We start from the raw sequence: 19,212 nt of genomic DNA, 5'->3' as shown, positions 1-19,212 counted from the left end.
AATGAAATATTTAGGGATTACTCTTACGAAAGAAGTGAAAGACTTATACAGTGAAAATTATAATACACTGAAAAAGGAAATTGAAGATGATCTCAGAAAATGGAAAGACATCCCTTGCTCATGGATAGGAAGAACAAACATTGTGAAGATGGCCATTCTCCCAAAACTGTTATATAGATTCAATGCAATCCCAATAAAAATACTGTCAACATACCTTATAGATCTAGAGAAATCACTCCTAAATTTCATCTGGAACCAGAAGAGACCTAGAATAGCAAAGGCAATTCTAAGCAGCAAAGACAAAGCAGGAGGCATCACAATCCCTGACTTGAAGTTATACTACAAAGCAACAGTAGTAAAATCAACATGGTATTGGAATCAAAACAGAGCCGAAGATCAGTGGAATAGATTAGAAGATACAACCACAACTACGAACACACTCAACCACCTTATCTTTGATAAAGGAGCCAAGCAGGTTCACTGGAAGAACGACAGTCTCTTTAATAAATGGTGCTGGAAAAACTGGCTCTCCATTTGCCGAAAACTAAAGCTAGACCCATGTCTATCACCATGTACTAAATTAAAATCTAAATGGGTCAAAGATCTGAATATTAAAACAGAAACACTAAATCTATTGGAAGACAAATTGGGTAGAAACCTTGAAGACATAGGAATAGGTAGAGAATTCATGAACAGGACTCAAACCATACAGGAAATACTTCCCAGAATCAATAACTGGGACCACTTCTTATTAAAAAGTTTCTGCATGTCAAAAGAAATCTCCAGCATAGTGAAAAGAAAACCCACAAACTGGGAAAAGATTTTAGTGAACTCTCTCTCAGACAAGGGACTCTTGTCTAAAACATATAAAGAATTTAAAAAACTCAGACCCCCAAAATTCAAAGATCCAATCCAAAAATGGGCATCTGAGATGAATACGCACTTCGCAGATGAAGAAATGCAAATGGCAAATAAATACATGAAAAAATGTTCATCATCATTGGTCATTAGAGAAATGCAAATTAAAACCACACTGAGATACCATCTCACTCCTGAAAGAATGGCCAGGATCAAGAAAACCAACAACAACAAATGCTGGAGAGGCTGTGGGGAAAAAGGAACTCTCCTGCACTGTTGGTGGGAGTGTAGACTGGTACAGCTTTTGTGGAGGTCAGTCTGGAGATTTCTCAAAAAGCTGGGATTGGAAGTCCATTTATTCCAGCTATTCCACTTCTAGGCATATTCCCAGAAGAACTGAAAGCATCATACCACAGTGATATATGTGCACCTACGTTTATAGCAGCACAATTTGTAATCGCCAGATCTTGGAAACAACCCAAGTGTCCATCAACTGAGGAATGGACTGAGGAATGGATAAAAAAGTTGTGGTATTTCTATACAATGGAGTATTATTCAGCTATAAAGAAGGATCACATTGAGATATTTATCAATAAATGGGTGCAGCTTGAGACCATACTCATAAGTGAAATAAATCAATCTCGCATGTGTGAATACCGAATAGTTTCCCTAATGTAAGTAATGATTCAAATATATAAAAATATGTGGTAATCATGATTCCCCAATATGTGGCCTTGAAGCCTTATAAAGTTTTCACTTATTAATTGGAAAGGCTTTATTCTGGGCTTCTTGATTTGGAAATATTTGAAGCTATAGTATATGAAGTTTTATCCAAATATTTCAAGGAAAAAGACAGACACTATGGTAACTAATATTAAGTCGGGTTATTTGGTGGTGAAGCACTAGGTTGCTGAAACAGTCATGCTTTGACCTATATTGTTATATTGTTATGTCCTGTTTTATCTCAATCTCTCCCTTATTCTTTAAAAAATTATTTAGTTATTTCTTATGTTTGTTTTAATTAAGGGGAAAAATTTAAAAATTAGCAAGATATATAATAGTAACTTTTTTTGATTTCCTATTAACTTGTTTTGAAGTCCTGTAATACTCCCACTATCTTGTTTTGACTGATTAGACTCTGTTCCATTCTGTATGATAGTATCAAGTTTGAGGGTATAGGCAACTACTTTGAAGGCAATAAGATTCACTAAGATGCCCATTCTGGTTTGACTATTGTCTCCTTTGGAAGTCCTGTAATGTTTACAATGCCTAAGTTTTATTGGTCTTGTTCTCTACTGTTTTGTTCAACTTTATAATATCTAATGAGATAGACAATTCTTTTTAAGGAAACAAGAGACAACGTTGATAACCATTGTTGATAACCTTGTACTCTGTTTTACATCATGTGCTATGTCTATCCTTGGTTTTGACTGACAGCTTTGTTTTGCCATATTTGATTTTATTCTCTCCCCCCCCCCAAAAATAATAAGAACTAAGGAGTAATAAAACCCAAAATGTGTAAATTTTGTTGTAAAAAAGACAGGGGAAAAAAAGAGCTCTAAAGGATACAGCAACAAGTGTGTTTAGGGGTGTTAAATAGCTGACCATATTAATGTTTTTGGTTGGATCATTGAACACAACTGTTTGCAGTCTCACTGTTTGAATGTCCACTTTGTATTCTTTGATACTGTGATTTGAGCAACTATTTCTAAGATGATAATATATAATCTATTAACTGGTGATTTCTTAGTTTTTTTTTTTTTTTTTGTAGTTCTGTATTACTTGTACCCTTACACCGCTTTGTTTTGTTTTGTGTTTTTCTCTTTTTCCTTTTAAATAAAATTTAAAAAAAAAAGAGTGCGGGGCTGAGAACCAGACTTGATTCCAAGTCCCAATGATGCCTTACTAGTGCTAAGCCTTGGCTTTTCTTCCTCTGCAACACAGATTCGATGATTTCGGCTTTTTAAGGGCTGGTGGGGTTTGAATGAGATATGACATGTAATGCCCCAGTGTGGAATCTGGTTAAATGGGCTATTCCTTGCCTGTAGCTCCTGGCAAGCCAGGGGAAGGGCCAACTAAGGGAAGCTGTAGGGCACTGAAGCCCTCCAGCCCCAAAGGATGACTTGCCCTGATGTCCAGGACTCTCAAAGGCCTACTCCTGACTCAAAGTCAAGGCACTATAAGGCAAAACAATAGGGGAAAATCAGTCAAAACAAGATGGTGAGAGCAATTCAGGGTTTCAAGTCAAGTTAATAGGAAATCAAAGTGGGTTACTATAATATATCCTGCTATTTTTTATTTATTTTTCCCTTAATTAAAAGGATAGAAATAAAAAAGTAAATAATAAAAAAAGGAGATTGAGATAAAAGAGGGCATAACAACAAAACAGCACAGGTCATAACATAACCATTTAAGCAAAATAGTGTTTCACCACAAGATAATCCCGACATAAAAGTAGTTACCACAGTACCAAGTTCGAAAGTATAGGCAACAACTGTGAAGACAATAAGATTCATTATGACGCCCATTCTGGTTGACTATTATCTTTTTTTGAAGACCTGTAATGTCTCCAATGTTTTGGTTTTATTGGTTTTGTTCTTTACTGTTTTGTTCAATTTTATTATAACTGATGATATAGGCAATTCTTTTTAAGATAGCAAGAGGCATTATGGTAACCATTGTTGATCACCTTATATTTTGGTGTGTTTTTGTTTTCGTTTTTGTCTTTTCCCCTTTTATCGGTACCAGGGATCGAACTCATGACTGCCTGCTTGCAAGGCAGGAGCTTATGCCACTGAGCTAAATCCCCAGCTCCTATATTTTGTTTTTACATTATATATTATGTCCATCCTTTTGATTTGACTGACTCTGTTCTGTTATGTCACATTTGGTTTTATTCTCTTCAAAAAAAAGTATTAAGGGAGTATGTGGGAGTAATAAAACGCAAAATGTATAATTGTCATTGTACAAAAGAGAGGAAAAGAAAGTGCTCTAAAGGATATAATTGCATGTATATTTAAGTGTATAAGATAGATAACCATATTACTGAGTTTTGTTGGATCATTGAACAAAACTGCTTGCAGTCTCACCGTTTGAATGTCCACTTAATATGCTTTAATTTTGTAACTTGAACAACTATTTCTAAGATGACAATATGCAATCTATTAACTAGTGATTTCCTACTGTTTACTTTTTCTGAAATTCTGTATAACTTGTACCCCTTTTCTGCTTTTTTTTCTTTTTCTCCTTAAATAAAATTAAAAAAAAGAAAGAAAGTCAAGGCAGGCCCTTCTGTATCAGAGAAGGGGCCTGACATGTCTTCCTTTTGGGCTCCAAGGAAGGACCTACAAGTGCGTCTACTCCAGAAGAGATGGTGCCTAATGCAGGGAAGATTAGAGGCTGGACCAGGGACCCCGCATTGAACATTACATTACTTTCTATGGAAAGTATGGAAAGACCTCTGGTTCTACTGCTCTAACCAAGCCAGCACTGAGCTCCCACACCAATCCTGTGTGGAAGCATCTGACCATTTCTGTATGGGACAAGATTTGAGGGCTGTCACACCTGGAAAGAAATGCCCCCTCACCTGAGCCACAGCTACCTGCCTGCTGCCTGGACATTTTCTCTACCCCTCCCCTAGGTGACACTAAAGCTGCAGAGATCAGGTTATCTGCCTGAGGGGATGGATACCCACTTTTATGAGTGGACACAGCAGGATTGGGAGTGTCATGTGCCACAATCTATGTGGCTATTGAGGTTCTTGGGGTGAAGGGCTGCAATAGGATAATAAAAATAAAGCAGATACAAAAGCTGGGGTCAGGTGGGGCCCTCTATCTCCTGATGGGAGAAAAGGAGCTACTCTCTCACTGTAGGGGCATTTATACATTTAGCAACTTAATGTCACATGACACATTGCCTAGTAATGTGTACGTATGGCACCCTAAGGGCCGGATTTTTGGGACCCAGAGTCACTTGTTTCTGTGACTCGCTCCTGGCAGTCTTTGTTCTCAGACCTGGCTGGCCGGCTCCCACAGATGTGGTCAATTTACAGATTCAACAGCTCCTTATAGTCACATTTAGGCAGTAGGGTGGCCAAGAGGAGGAGCCCCGGCTAGGCGTGGTCCCTGAACCACCTTGTGTGGTGAGGAGAATCTGCCCCACCATTCCCCTCCAGATCCCCAGCAACCAGCATGAGCAAGGAGACCCTGTTACCAAGCAGCGGTGAGACTGCCTGCTCAAAGTTCAGTTTTCCCCCATGAAAAGTGAGACAACGTCACCCACTTCTCAGGTATGTTGAGGAAATCAAGTCCTCTGAAGAACATAAAAGAGCTTTCTAAATTGTAACTATGGCTTGAAAAACCTCACACCTGGACCCCTGAGCAGAATTCACAGGGATGTCTGTAAGGTCTTCCAGCCTAGCATCCACCTGTCACCTCCCTTAGGTCTCTCCAACCCCGGCCTCTCCATCCCAGCCATGCCAGATGCACTCCAGAGGGTCCCCTGGGCTTCAAGCCACTCTGTTTGGCTCCTGCCTTTCCCCCATAGCTAAGGCTTTGGGATAAACCGCGCAGCCCACACTCCTGTGTCTTCACCTTGGTTAACCTCCTCACCTGCGCGGCTGTTCCTGACCTTCCAGGCCGGTTCAGTTGTCTCCTCCTCCATGAAACTTTGCCTGAGCCCCATCTGTTCTTCTCTTAGGCCCAAAAGGAGACAAAACAGGAAGGTAAGTGGAGGGAACCAGGTTTGGGTCACATGACCCATTCCAGCATTGCCACTGGTCTGCTGAGTAACCTTGGGTGAGTTGCCTATAACCTCCGACCCTAGATGCCCAACCTTAAACGAGGGTAGGAGCATCCACATTTCAGTAGGCCCTCCCACAGCCTCAGTCCCCCCTGCTTCTACCACCCCCTACACCCACAGTGGTGCTCAATAAATGTCACCCTTCCTTGGAACTCTTGGCCCCTCATCCCTAGTATTTGGAACCTGCTTGCTAGACTGACGAATATCCTGTGATCTGCTCCCTGATCCAGCCTTAGAGGTGGGCTACAGGCTGGGACTGAAGCACCAGGCCTGAATTCTCCCTGTCTATGTGGATGGAGTCTTCTAGCTCCAGAAAAAGGACAGCACCAACCATACGAAGAGCCTGGCCTGGATGCCAGGAGACCAGGCTCCAGGCCAGTCCTGTGCCATCCCTAAGAGACTGGGTCAGTTAGGCAGCTCTTGTCACTGCACATTGGCTGAGCCAAAGCCTAGGCTCCCAGGGGGAGAGTAAGGGTGCATTTATAACTGCACTTAGGGAACCTGCTGGTTCTCTCTTCTTCTGTCTGACTCGCTGGGGTGAGTATTAGCTCCGGGGATGAGCAGAGAGGAGAAACAGGGTCTGGGGTGGTGGCTCTTGCTAAAAAGCTGATGGTAAAGAGCTGGAGATGAGCAGGGCAGGCACAAGGAAGGAGGGTGACCTAGACTCACCCCTGGCTGGTCGTCCCTCTGGCTCTTGATAATCACACCACTACCTGCAGCCGACACCACTGCCCCCCACCCAGTTCCAGGTTTTCTCAGAAGAAAATCCTCTCCTAAGCCCAGCCTATTTCCCTCCTTTCAGAAATCGAGTCTCATCAGTAGTGGAAAATGAGCAAGGAATTTAGTTCATCCTCCTACTTCTCTCTCATATTGCTGTTTCCTATAATTTTCCTTCCATGGGACATTTACCAACCCAGGTGTCTCCCCTGAGCTGTGCTAACAGTGAAAGGGAACTTGGCTTTGGAGTTCTACTCCTTCCCTCACCAATCCTCAGCTTTATGTTTGCACCCCACCCACCCTTACTTTAGCTGACTCAAATTTTTACGCTAAGAATAGCATTTCCTTCCTCTGGGAAGTCTTCCTGGACCCAGAGGCAGAATTAGAGGCTGCTCAGGAGTGCTCTGGCCTTGGATAGCGCTTGAGGCCTTCCTCACTGGACTGTAAGCAGCTTGGGTGAAGAAACTGTATATAGTACACACATGAAGCCTGGATGTACAGTAGAGTACCTGATATATAATAAATCTCAAAAAAGGTGTAGCATGATCAATCAGTGGGTGAATAAAGGGTGATTCCCGTGTCTGACCCTTAGTTCTAATACTCACCTAACAGAGAGGCTGTAGCTACTAAAGCACTTCGTGGGGCCCAGAACATGGAAGGCCCTCCAAAATGTTTTCCATTCATTCCTTTCTATCAAAACAACCCCTAGAAGCTGTTTCTCAGTCACTGAGAAACTACACAAAGAGAAGTTCTAGCCTAAATAAGGAATGACACTTATGTGAAGCAACTGACTCAGAGAACTGTTTGGCCTCAAAATATGGTAGTCACTAGAGCTACTGGGCACTGGGACTGTGTAAGCCAAGGGAGCTCATTGAAGAGCAAGAGCTGAACAAGATGATTCCTATATCCCTCTGCGGTGCGCACCTGTGAATGCGTAATTCTCAGTGCTTTGCATGGATTAGGTCAGAGAGGCCAAGAAAACAGTGGGGAGAGGAGCTCCCTGCCCTGGGCTGAATATTTAGGGACTGCAGCTGCCACCATCCCCAGTACTGGGAGACTGGCAGTTCCTGTCATGTGTGCAGCAGCACGTCTTCCTTCTCGATGGTCTGTGTCTCTGAGGTCCCAATCTTCCATCACCTGAATGTTTGGTGAGTGAGACAGTGAGGCAGCTGCCAGCAAGAATCAGGGTCTGAGTGGGGAGGACAGGAGCCTTCTGTTGACTGTGGTCTGCAGTGGAATTGTTTCTTCAGAATGGGATGTGTCCCTGTGGGTGTCTCTGAGTGTTTCAGCCAGTGTTTACATATGTAGTTGCCATGAATACCCTGAAGGGCTACATTTTTACCCCAAAATATTACCAGTATGTCAGATTCATTGCTTGGGCTAAAATACTGAACTGCACTAAAAAATGCAAAATGCCCCTAAAGAGTCTATGCTAATAAATTTAAAAAATTATTTATGAAATGAACAAATCTCGAGAAGGTTATAATTTCACAGATTTGCTTAAGAACAGGCTAAAAGAGTAGATTAACTGCCATGAATGAAAACAGAAAGAGATAACAAATAATTATCACCCAAAAAGCGTGCACAGAGATTGTTTTATTGGTGAGTTTCTCCTAAAACATTCAAGGGATGACAGATTTCAGAGCTTTGGAAGCAATTCTAAAATAAGGAATTAGAATAGGTAATTGAGTTAACTCATTATGAAGCAAGCATAACTTTATAAAGATAATGCCAATCAAAAAAGCCTATAGATCTATTTTAAATAAAATACTATCAAACAAGTTCTGACAACACTTAAAAGTATTATATCTACTAACCAACAAGTCAAATTTTTAAAGCACTGGCTCATTATAGTTGATGCCCAAAAAAAGCACTTGAAAACATTAAATAACCATTTTTGATGTTTTAATTATTAAAAACTAAAAGCAAGAGAATACATTATTAACATTTAAGGGATACCTGTCTCAGACCAACAAGCAGGATCATACTTAACAGAGAAGCAAATCTTAATAAAATTGAGAAAAAATAAAATATCTCTTCTTACTTTGTAACACTCTTCTAGAAGTTCTAATTTATGAAATAAATAAAACTAAGCTAAAAACCTAGTCATTATAAACAAAAAAGGACAAAATAATAATTCCTCTTAAAATACCCAGTAGAATGAACTGAAAAAATATTTTTAAGAGAATTTAAAATGTGATGGATGGGCACAGTAGCACACACCTATAATTCCTCACTTAGAGGCTAAAGCAGGAGGATCGCTGTGAGATTGAGCCAGCCTGGGCTATGTGGTGAGTTCAAGGTCACTTCTACTACATAGTATGACCCTATCTCAAAAAATAAAATATAGCGAGATAAATGTGAAAAATTTCATATAAGATGAATGCAAGGCTATGATAAAATTAGTATAGCCTCAATGATGACAATAGCAAAACTGACTAAAAACCATTAAATTGTATACTTCAAATAGGAAAACTATGTGGTATGTGAACCACTTCTCTATCTTTTATTCTAAAAAATAGTATGGTACCGCCCCAAGTTAGAACATCACTATCTAAAAATATAACTCCATTACATAGATGATATTTTGTTTCCATAATCAAAATGAAAGTTTACAAATAACATTTGTAAGGCTCATTTCAATGAACAGAAAAGACATAATGATACTCACATATAAATTGCTAAGGGAAACCCTAAGTTTCCTAATAGGTAAATGACCAAAGAGCATAAATAAAAAATTCAGAAAAGAAAACATGCTCATTGAAACTATTTACAGCCATCAATTGTTTTATAAATTATGCTACTTCAATAGTAACACCAGTGAGTCCATGAAAAATTCATACAACTTCCAGGTAAATCCACAAAACTGCTCATGTCCTTCAGCCCAGTAATTCCACACCTAGTGTCTGCCTTAAAGGAATTTGTTTCAGATGAAAGCAAAGACTTGATGACCCTAAATGTCTTTCTTTTTCCTTCAGAATATAGGAAACTCATAAAAACCAAAGCACTCACTCCAGCCCGGTGAGGCTGGGGCAGGAAGACCTGGGTTCTGGCACAAAAACTCCTTCTCCCCAGTCCTAGAGCCATCCTGCTCCCCCAGGGATGATGCCAGGGTGGGGCAATGGCAGCTCCAATGGTTCCTACAGCAGCTTCCTCCTGGTGGGCTTCCCAGGGATGCGGGAGTCTCGCATCCTCCTGGTGTTGCCCTTCCTCAGCCTCTACCTGGTGATCCTCTCCGCCAATGCCCTGGTCATCTACACTGTGGTAGCCCAGCGCAGCCTGCACCAGCCCATGTACCTGCTCATTGCCCTGCTCCTGGCTGTCAACATCTGTGCCGCCACCACCGTGGTGCCTGCCATGCTCTTCAGCTTCTCCACACGCTTCAACCGCATCTCTCTGGCTCGTTGCCTGCTCCAGATGTTCTGCATCTACTTCCTCATTGTCTTTGACTGCAACATCCTCCTGGTCATGGCACTGGACCGTTATGTTGCCATCTGCTACCCTCTCCGCTACCCAGAGATAGTGACAGGCCATTTGCTGGCTGGTCTGCTGGGGGCAGCAACAGTCAGGAGCACATGCATAGTTGCTCCAGTGGTGGGGTTGGCCTCTCGAGTCCGTTTCTGCCGCTCAGATGTGATCCACCATTTTGCCTGTGAGCACATGGCCCTCATGAAACTCTCCTGCGGGGATATTTCACTGAACAAGACCGTGGGGCTCACTGTCCGCATCTTCAATCGAGTCCTGGACATGCTCCTACTAGGAGCCTCCTACTCCCGCATCATTCATGCTGCCTTCAGGATTTCGTCAGGTGGAGCCCGCTCCAAGGCCCTGAACACCTGTGGCTCCCACCTGCTGGTCATCTTCACCGTCTACTCCTCCACCATGTCCTCATCCATTGTCTACCGTGTGGCCCGCACTGCCTCCCAGGACGTGCACAACCTGCTTAGCGCCTTCTACCTGCTGCTCCCGTGCCTGCTCAACCCCATCATCTACGGGGCCAGGACCAAGGAAATCAGGCAGCACCTGGCAACTCTCTTCCAATGGACAAGCCAGCAGGTCCCCACCAAGAATCCCCAGTCGCTGTCCTCGCATAGGGAGATTCCCTGCTGATTCTCTGGAACTTTAAATCCTAAAGTCACTCTCACTATTTAGTGAGAGGAAATTAATTATGTGAGAAAGTCATCCCTGTTGTGTTTTTGGCTTGGCTGTCTGCATTCACCTTTGAGAGTCTTATTTCTATTTTCTGAAAAATCGCTCCTCACCCAGAGTTACAGCAAGTTTCTATCTTGGCTTCTAAATTTTCTCCCTGCTTTCTGCACATTTTAGTCATTCACTCATTCATCAAATATTTATTATATATGCATCATGCTAACCCTGTAATTGCAAAGAAAGGGGAAAATGTGTCTCTTCCCAAGGGTATTACAAATCTAGGAACTATAGGAATGTAATATTCAATAATAACTTAACCCTGGGGATGCAGCTCAGTGGCACAGCACCTGCCTGGAAAGCACAAGGTCCTGAGTTTGATCCTTGATACCAAAAGAATAATAATAATAATAATAATAATAATAATAATAATAACTTTATATGCAAAATTCTGTGGGAAGATCAAGGAAGATGTGCTCAATAAAAATAGGAATACTTCAAAGAGAAGGTCAATTTGAGTTGGTTTGAAGAATAATCAAAGTTCTCTGGGGAGGAAAGAAATGGAGAAGAGTAAACTCATTCTAAGCAAAGGAGGAGGCTGGGGGAAAGCTAGAGGCATGGCTAAGAATGGCAGATAAGGGCGCTCACCAATAAGCTCATAGAGACGGTGTGCGGCTATGGAAGGAAATGAAGCTTGGATGGTAGGCAGAGGCCGGACAATGAAAGACCTTATCTGTCATGAGAAGGAACTTTAGTTTTTAATCCAGGTAGGAGGTAATCATTCGAAATACCAAAGTAAGGATGTGGGAAAATCATATTTATGCTTCACAGCTATCATGGTAGAAAGTGGTGGAGAGAGACAGGCCTGGAGGCCGAGATGGCTGTCAGAAGGCTTCAAAACTTGTCCAGATGAGAAAACAGTGACCTGAACCTAACCTGTGACAGCAGAGGTGAAAAGAGATAGACCAGTGTAAATAAGAAGGCTGAGTTTGTGTGTCCAGGCGGAAAGAAAACAAGGCAAATGGCTTTACCAAAGCAAGGGAAGGAGACTGTGAGAAAGGTTGGAGTAGTCAGCAATGTTAGATCCTCTGATGGATCAAAGAGAAAGAGGACGGTGGGGCCTCTTTCCTCAGACATGTGTGGTGACTGTTTCCTTCTTCAGGGCTGGCGACACAGTGATGAGCATAATTCAGCCTGTGCCTTCATGGAACTTAAAGTTTAGAAAACATACAAGCATAGTTTGAAAGATGCATAAGCATTAGTTAAGCAGTTTCAATACAGTAGAATGGTGATGACTTAAATAAAGCCACTATGACTCTGTCAGGATGGATATAAGTTCATGGCAGGCAGACAGAAAGCAGTAGGTGGAGGAGAAGGCAGAGAAGATCATGTGTGTAATCTTTGCAGTGTAAAAAAAAACATGAGGCTTGGAGAGAGAGAGAGAGAGAGAGAGAGAGAGAGAGAGAGAGAGAGAGAGAGAGATCTGAGATTGATTCTTCACTTAGTCACTTACAGATCGTGAGACCATGGGGAAATCTTAGAATTTTTCTGAACTTTATTTTCCGGAACTGTAAAATGAAGGTAATATTATTACCTTCCTAATAAATAGAAGATCTAGTTGAGAGGAAAACCAAGGCATGATCCGATAAAGAAGATACCATATGGGAGCAAGAGCAAAGCAGGAAAGGAGAGAGCCTTCTGTTATCAAAAAGAGAGGGAAAGGATGAAGAGCTGCACAGATGAACTGTTGCCCCCGAGACTTAACCGTCCAAGCTTCTATGTCACTGTCAGAGGGTGCAACAGAAAAATGGGAGTACTAGGGAGAGTCATTGCACTACCTAACATTCAAGTATTGGAAAGGTAAAGAAAACAGGAAGACACAGCGCAATTGAATAAAAATGTAAGACTTAGAGATCATCATTGGACATAATTTAGAGATAGTGGGGAGAAGGAATAAGATGCCTGAAAACACTGGTGGTGACCCAGAATATGATCATGGTATTTGTGACCATAGATGGACAATACGTTACTTGTGTTGAAAGTCATGACAATTAAACAAGGCTGTTGGGTAGATCACTGACATGAATAAACAGTACAATCATCTCTCAGTATTCTTGGAAGACGGGCTCCAGGATTCTCCTCCTCCACAGTAAGGCTTATGGATGTTCAGTCCCTTATATGAAGTCACATAGTATCTGCATATAACTTTCATCTACAGGATACTTGTGATACATAATGTAATATAAATGCTATGCAAATCAGAATTTTACTGTAATATTTAGGGAATAATAACAAGTGTACATGTTCAAAATAGGTACAACTTTTTAAAAATAGATATCTATAAATATAGTGGGTCGACTGTACTTCATTTCAAAAGAATGGGAGGAATCAAAAAGGAAAGATTAACTATGCCACTGTGCCTCTTCTGAAAATGGGTAAAGCATATTGAAGCTGTTTTGTGATAATAATGAAGAAAGAAGAGGATTATCTTACTCTTTTCTGAGACGAAAATACCTGACACCCAAAGTTAAAGAAGGTTATTTAGCTCACAGTTTGTAGAGACTTCAGTTCATAGCTGACTGGCTCCCAGGCAGGGTGTGGCACATGGCAGAGGAGCAACAGTTCACGGTGAACCGCAAAAGGCAGGAAGGCAGCAAAGCAATGAAGGAGCAAGCAAGCAAGCAGCCACAGCAGCTCTCTTTCTGTCCCTTACAGTCTATCTCTAAGGTACATGCCTTTAAGGCAGTTAGCACCACACCCAAGATGGGCCTCCCCGTTATCCACACGCAGAGCTGTGCCAAGCCACTAATTTAGTAATCACGCATCCTTATTCCCAGCATCACCCACTTTAGATCCAGCTACCTCTGAAAAAGCACCAACTATGACTGCATGAGGCTTTGGGGGGTCATCTAAACACAAGTCATGACAGGGACACAGGAAAAATGAGTGATTATTTTATCGGTAGTAGAGAGTCACTGAGGGTAAAACATTCCATTTCAAGATGTGGCTTCTCACATTACTGAGCACAGTGTCAAGGATACTCACACATGGTTATTTCATACAACACATATTCAAATCAAATATTTCCTTTCTTTAACAGAATTTGATCCCTTAGTCACACAGGTATCTTTTTCCTAACACACAGTAGAAGGTAGCTGATAGAACCTGACACTCTCCATAAAAGGTCAGTAAAGACAGACAAGATGAGAAGATGAAAGTCTTTGGATAACAACAGTGGGGTGAGGGTTAGGCTTCTCTCCTTTTCTCTAGGCAAACATCTAACTGCACTTTAATGTAATACCTTATTTTCTAACTCATATCCTAAGCTTTCAACCAGTACCACTTCAAAATAATAACATATAAGGCATATAAAAAGTATTGTGTATAGGAGGAAAACACGTTTCTTGATTTTTCTTTTGAAGAAGAGAAGAAGACAGAGGAGAAGAATAAAAAAGTGTAGAGACAATGGCCCTGGGTGCAATCAAGACCAGCAATGAGCACCATAGAAGTCATTATGCTCCAACTTGGTTGTTCCAATATACAAAGAAGAAAGTTCAAGAAGACCATACCCGCCACACTGGAGCACACCTCTAAGTAATCCCAGCACCTGAGTGTCTGATGCAGGAGGATTGGTATGAGATCAAAGCCAGCCAGAGCTACATGGTGAGACCCTATCTGAAGAAAACAAAACAAAGCAAAAACAGATTAGAGAAGTGCTATATGGCACATGGCTTGTACATTTTGCAAATGAGAAGAGAACAATTTTAGTCTACTAAAGGTCACAAGAGACATTATATTGTGTTCAGTCAGTTAAATAAGATAGTCCCAAAGTAATCCTTGTGATGGACATTGCAATGATGGACATATAATGATGGTTCTTTGTTCATATACTTTGCTCTACCATTCAGATTCTCAATTCAGTGAATTATTAGCAGATCCAGAGCAAGCCCTTAAATGTTTCTTCTTGTGGTCAAGCAGTTCTGCTATGAAAGCGGTCTCAGACAAACTTGTAGAATGATGAAAAGCACAAGGAGCAGAGCTGAGCCATCCCAATCAAGGCCAGCAGAGATTAACAGACAGCCTGAATCTGTACACATGAGCAAAATCAACAGAGCTCCTTAGTCAGCCATGAAGACACGTGAGCAGTAAGTGCTTATTGATGTGTGTATACCCATGAGAGTCAGCATTAGTACTTCACACAGCAATTACAAAGTAGGTTTTAAGGTAGACAGTGTTTTATGCTGCTGGAGGACAGACTGGCAACCAAGTGTAGCCTCTCCAGGTCCTGGAGTTGAGGCAACTTGGAAAGAGAGAAAGAAAGAAAGAAAGAAAGAAAGAAAGAAAGAAAGAAAGAAAGAAAGAAAGAAAGAAAGAAAGAAAGAAAGAAAGAAAGAGAGAGAGGAGAGGAGAGGAGAGGAGAGGAGAGGAGAGGAGAGGAGAGGAGAGGAGAGGAGAGGAGAGAAATGAAAGAAGAAAGGTAGATGAATCTGGGATCGGGAGAGAGCTGACAGGAAGACTAGAAACTGGAGAAAAGCTGGAAAGATAAATCACAGCACATAGAAATGAACAAGGAAGTCTAGAAGGCTAACCCTGGCTCTAAGGGAGGGGTCCCTGACTCCACTGATGCAGGCTAAGCCTGAAAGGTCAGTGACTCCAGAGAGACTCAGAGGACTTGGCCAGCACTGACTCCAAGAGAAGCCCACAGCTATTTTAAGCTGCAAAAACACTATGGCATTTTACTCTGAAAGTGATTCCTTCCACAAGGCAGGCTGGAATTAGGGGAAAAGTCCAGTGCAGTCTCTGCCATATCTAAGAGGATTTAATCAGGAGCCATTTCAGGAATGGCTTAATGATTTGGGACTGAGCTGCCTGAGCAACTGGAAAGCAAGTATACACCCAGGGTTTATAGTATTGTCCTGCCACAGGATTTAGTGGGAGATGGCCATGGGAGATACAGAGTTGGAGTGGGATCCTGCACCCCATGGTGAGAAGTCAGACCCAGAGTATATGGCTTTGAGAGGCAGCTGAGTCTGAAATTTCTGGTAATAGTATGATTGAACCCACGCCCCACTACCGGTCTCAGTGGCCTGTTTACTTTTCCCATTCACCAAGACATGCCCTGTCTTGGACAGTTGCCATGGCAACTAAGGTATAGGACAGAGGGGCCTCCAGAGCAGAGGGGAGGGAAGCACCTCACAAACCCCAAGAACATAAACTAGGTAGAGAAACCATGGCCTTGGGGAAAGAGGGGGGTACAAAAATTGGGAGTTACCAGATTGACTACAGGCTTAGAGCAGTCACTATTAATGACTTCTATCCAGCGGGAAAGGCAGGGCAAGCTCCAGCCTTCACAAAAAACATGACTGTGGAAACCAAATAGATATTAACAGTGATTCACTATCTACCATCCATATCAGCTGGATCCAAAGATTCTCACCACTCCTGTTCAATATAGTACTTAAAACATTAGCCAGAGTAATCAGGCAAGACATAGAAATAAACAGATATTTATACAAAAGCACAAAGTCAGATTTGCAGGTGACATGATCCTCTACATAGAAGATCCAAAAAATTCCACCAGAAGATTCCTAGAATTAATACCAAATCAGTAATGTAGCAGGATACAAAATCAACACAAAACTCAGCAACCTTCCTGTACACCAGCAATAAACTCACTGAGACAGAAATTAGGAAAAACAATACCATTCACAATAACATCAAGGAAAATTAAATTCTTAAGAATTAACCTGACTGAGGAAGTGAAAGGCTGCTACAATGAAAACTGCAGTATTCTGAAAAAAGAGATTAAAGAGAACATCAGAAAATAGAAAGATATCTCCCAACCTGGATACACAGAGGCAATCGTATTAAAATGGTCACATTTCCAAAACTGACATACAGATTTAATACAATCCCAATCAAAATGCCAACAGCATTCTTCGCAGAACTACAACAAACAATTGCAAAATTCACATGTGGCCAGATGAGACCAGATAGCAAAGCCAGTCCTGGACTAAAAAGAGCAAAGCAGAAGGCATCACAATACTGAACTTCAAGTTATACTATAAAGCTGCAATTAAAAGAATCATGGTACTGACACAAAGCAGACATGAGAGAATCAGTGAAACAGAACAAAGGATGCAGAAACAACTCCAGGCGCATCCAGCCATCTGATCTTTTCTTCTTATTAATTAAGTTTATTTATATATGTTAGGTACACATAATGACCACATTCAACATAGGGAATTTGTACCTGTACATGATATAACTTGTTTCTTGTTTTTCCCATTTCCCTACCCTCCTTTCATCCTCTCTTCCTTCTCTTATTTACAAAACTTTTTTTCCATTTTTTCCTTCTTTTCTCATTTTTTTCTTTTCCCTTCTTTCCACCTCTCCACCCTATTCACCTTCATGTTTGAGACAAGGTCTCCCTATGTAGTACAGGCTGGCCTTGAACTCACTATGTCACACAGCCTGGCATCAGACTCACATCAATTCTCCTAACTCAGCCTCCCGAGTGCTGGGATTACAGGTGGTGCCACCATGCCAAGCCATTTTGGTCCTTATTTACATTTTCAGTTTCTCACACCAAAGAAACAATGCAGTATTTGTGCATGTGTGTCCTCCAATTTATTTCACTTAACAGTACAGTCTCAAGATGCATCCATTTAGCTAGAAATGTCTTGAGCTTATCCTTCTTTACAGAAGAGTAGTACTCTTGTATAATAAAAAAGCATGCATCTTCTTTATCTATTCATGAGTTGATGGTATTTGAGCTATTTCCAAGATTTGGCTATTACAAATTGTGCCACTATAAAACACAGATGTGAAAAAAAAAAACACACACACACAGATGTGCGTATATTGCTGTGGTGTAAGGCTTGTAATTCTTTCAGGAAGATATCCAGAAGGGGAATAACTAGGTCAAATGAAACCTCTAGTCCTAGTTTTGGAGGAATCTGCACACTGATTTCCACAGTGGTTACACCACTCCCATCAACAGTGGAAAAGAGCTCCTTTTTCCCCCCACAGCCCAGCCAGCATTGATTATAGATTGATTTCTTGATAATAGTCATTCTTTCTGGGGTGAGGTGAAATTGCAGTGTTGTTTTGCAATGGCAAGCAGACACACCAATATGACACCCAGGATTTGGAGGCAGATTTACTTTACATCAACAGGCACTGACAGGGAATCAATTGTCCCTCAAAATGTCTGGCCTCCAACTCTCGGGGAGGGAAGTTTTTATATGGAGTCTGCAAAGGGAAGTATAAAGGCAGAGTATTTGGCTGTCATTGATTGCTTCTTAGGACGTGCAACATAGTGACCAGTTATGCATCACAATGACCAACTGTTTTTAAGAAACAAAAGTAACAGAAACTGGAACTGAAACTGTTACTGTTACCTGGGCAACTAACAAATAAGTATATTTGCTGAGAGTGCTACAGTTCTAATTTTTTCCTGCTACAGTTTTAATTTTCCCTTCTCAAATGCCAGTGATGTTGAACATTTTTTCATGTATTTACTTGCCATTTCTACTTCTTCATCTGAGAAGTGTTTTTATTTCAGGTGCCCATTTTTGGATTGGATCTTTCAATTTGAGGAGGGGGTCTGATTTTTTTAGTTCTTTACATATTCTAGATAGTACTCCTTTGAGGAACAGGTGGCAAACATTTTTCCCATACTGTGGATTGTCTCTCCACTCCGTTGGTGGTTTCTCTTGCTCTGCAAAAACTTTTTAATAAGATGAGATCCCAGTTGTGATTCCCTGTGATAGTTCCTATGTAAATGAATTTTTACTCATGAAGTCTCCCTACACCAATTTTTTCAAGAGTTCTACCTATCTTATCTTTCAAATAGAATGTTTAGATTTAATGCTTCTGTTTTAACATTTAGGTCTTTGTCTCATTTCAATTTTAGTTTAGTGCATGGTGAAAGATATGGATCTAGTTTTAATCTTCAGCATGTGCAAAGTCTGTTGTGAAGTGGAACACTCTGTAGATATCTACCAAGTCAGTTTGTTCAAAAGTTTGGTTCAGTTCTAATAAATTATTGTCAATCTTTTTATCTAGTTGATCTATGTGTGACAGGGAGATATTGAGGTTCCCCGTTACAATTACATTAATGTTTACTTGGTTTTTCATATCTGTTAATATTTGTTTTATATAGTTGGGTACACTACTATTTGGTGCATATATATTTATTTTTTCCAGGTTCCTACCACATGGAGTATTGTCCATCCTTTGACTATCAGTCTACGAATCTCTTTTTCAATTAAAGATGTTTCTTGTATGCAACATATTGTTGGGTCTTGCTTCTTGACCCATTCTGCTGTCCACTTTTCTTGATTGGTGTATTTAAACCATTAACACTGGTGGCTATAATTTGTATGATTTGACTTATCCTTGTCATGTTATTTTTTATTGTTGGCTCCCTTTTTCCCTCTGTTTGTTTGCTTTGCCTGACAGATTCATTCTCTTGGAGCTTCACGGAGTTGTAACACTTATTATCTTTTTCTAGAATGTCTTTCAGAACATTTTGGAGTGTTGGTACGTTGTTCATGAATTTCCTCAGGTGTTCTTTGTCAGGGAAGTATCTTTTTTCTCCATCAGTTTTGAAAGAGAGTTTTGTGGGATATATGAATCTTGGTTGAAGGCTGTTTTATTTTAGGGCTTGAAACACTTAACTCCAAG

The 19,212-nt window shown here is 41.0% G+C and overlaps 1 protein-coding gene across 1 annotated transcript; it reads left to right on the top strand.

The window, feature by feature from the left end:
* The first annotated feature begins 9,480 nt into the window (after window positions 1-9,480).
* Window positions 9,481-10,485, top strand: LOC100716791 (olfactory receptor 52K1-like). Its single transcript, XM_003463417.1, has one exon. It carries the CDS (start codon window positions 9,481-9,483, stop codon window positions 10,483-10,485), a length of 1,005 nt encoding a protein of 334 aa, XP_003463465.1.
* Window positions 10,486-19,212: the final 8,727 nt, after the last annotated feature.

The sequence above is a fragment of the Cavia porcellus genome, unplaced genomic scaffold (genome assembly GCF_034190915.1).
Source record: "Cavia porcellus strain 051 isolate PalLab524CR breed Dunkin Hartley unplaced genomic scaffold, mCavPor4.1 scaffold_9, whole genome shotgun sequence".
Lineage (NCBI taxonomy): Eukaryota > Metazoa > Chordata > Mammalia > Rodentia > Caviidae > Cavia > Cavia porcellus.
This window is presented reverse-complemented; position numbering and strand designations above follow the sequence as displayed.

Bases quoted from the DNA above. Each gene is read 5' to 3' on its own strand.
- LOC100716791 (XM_003463417.1), top strand. From the start codon at position 9,481: ATGCCAGGGTGGGGCAATGGCAGCTCCAATGGTTCCTACAGCAGCTTC.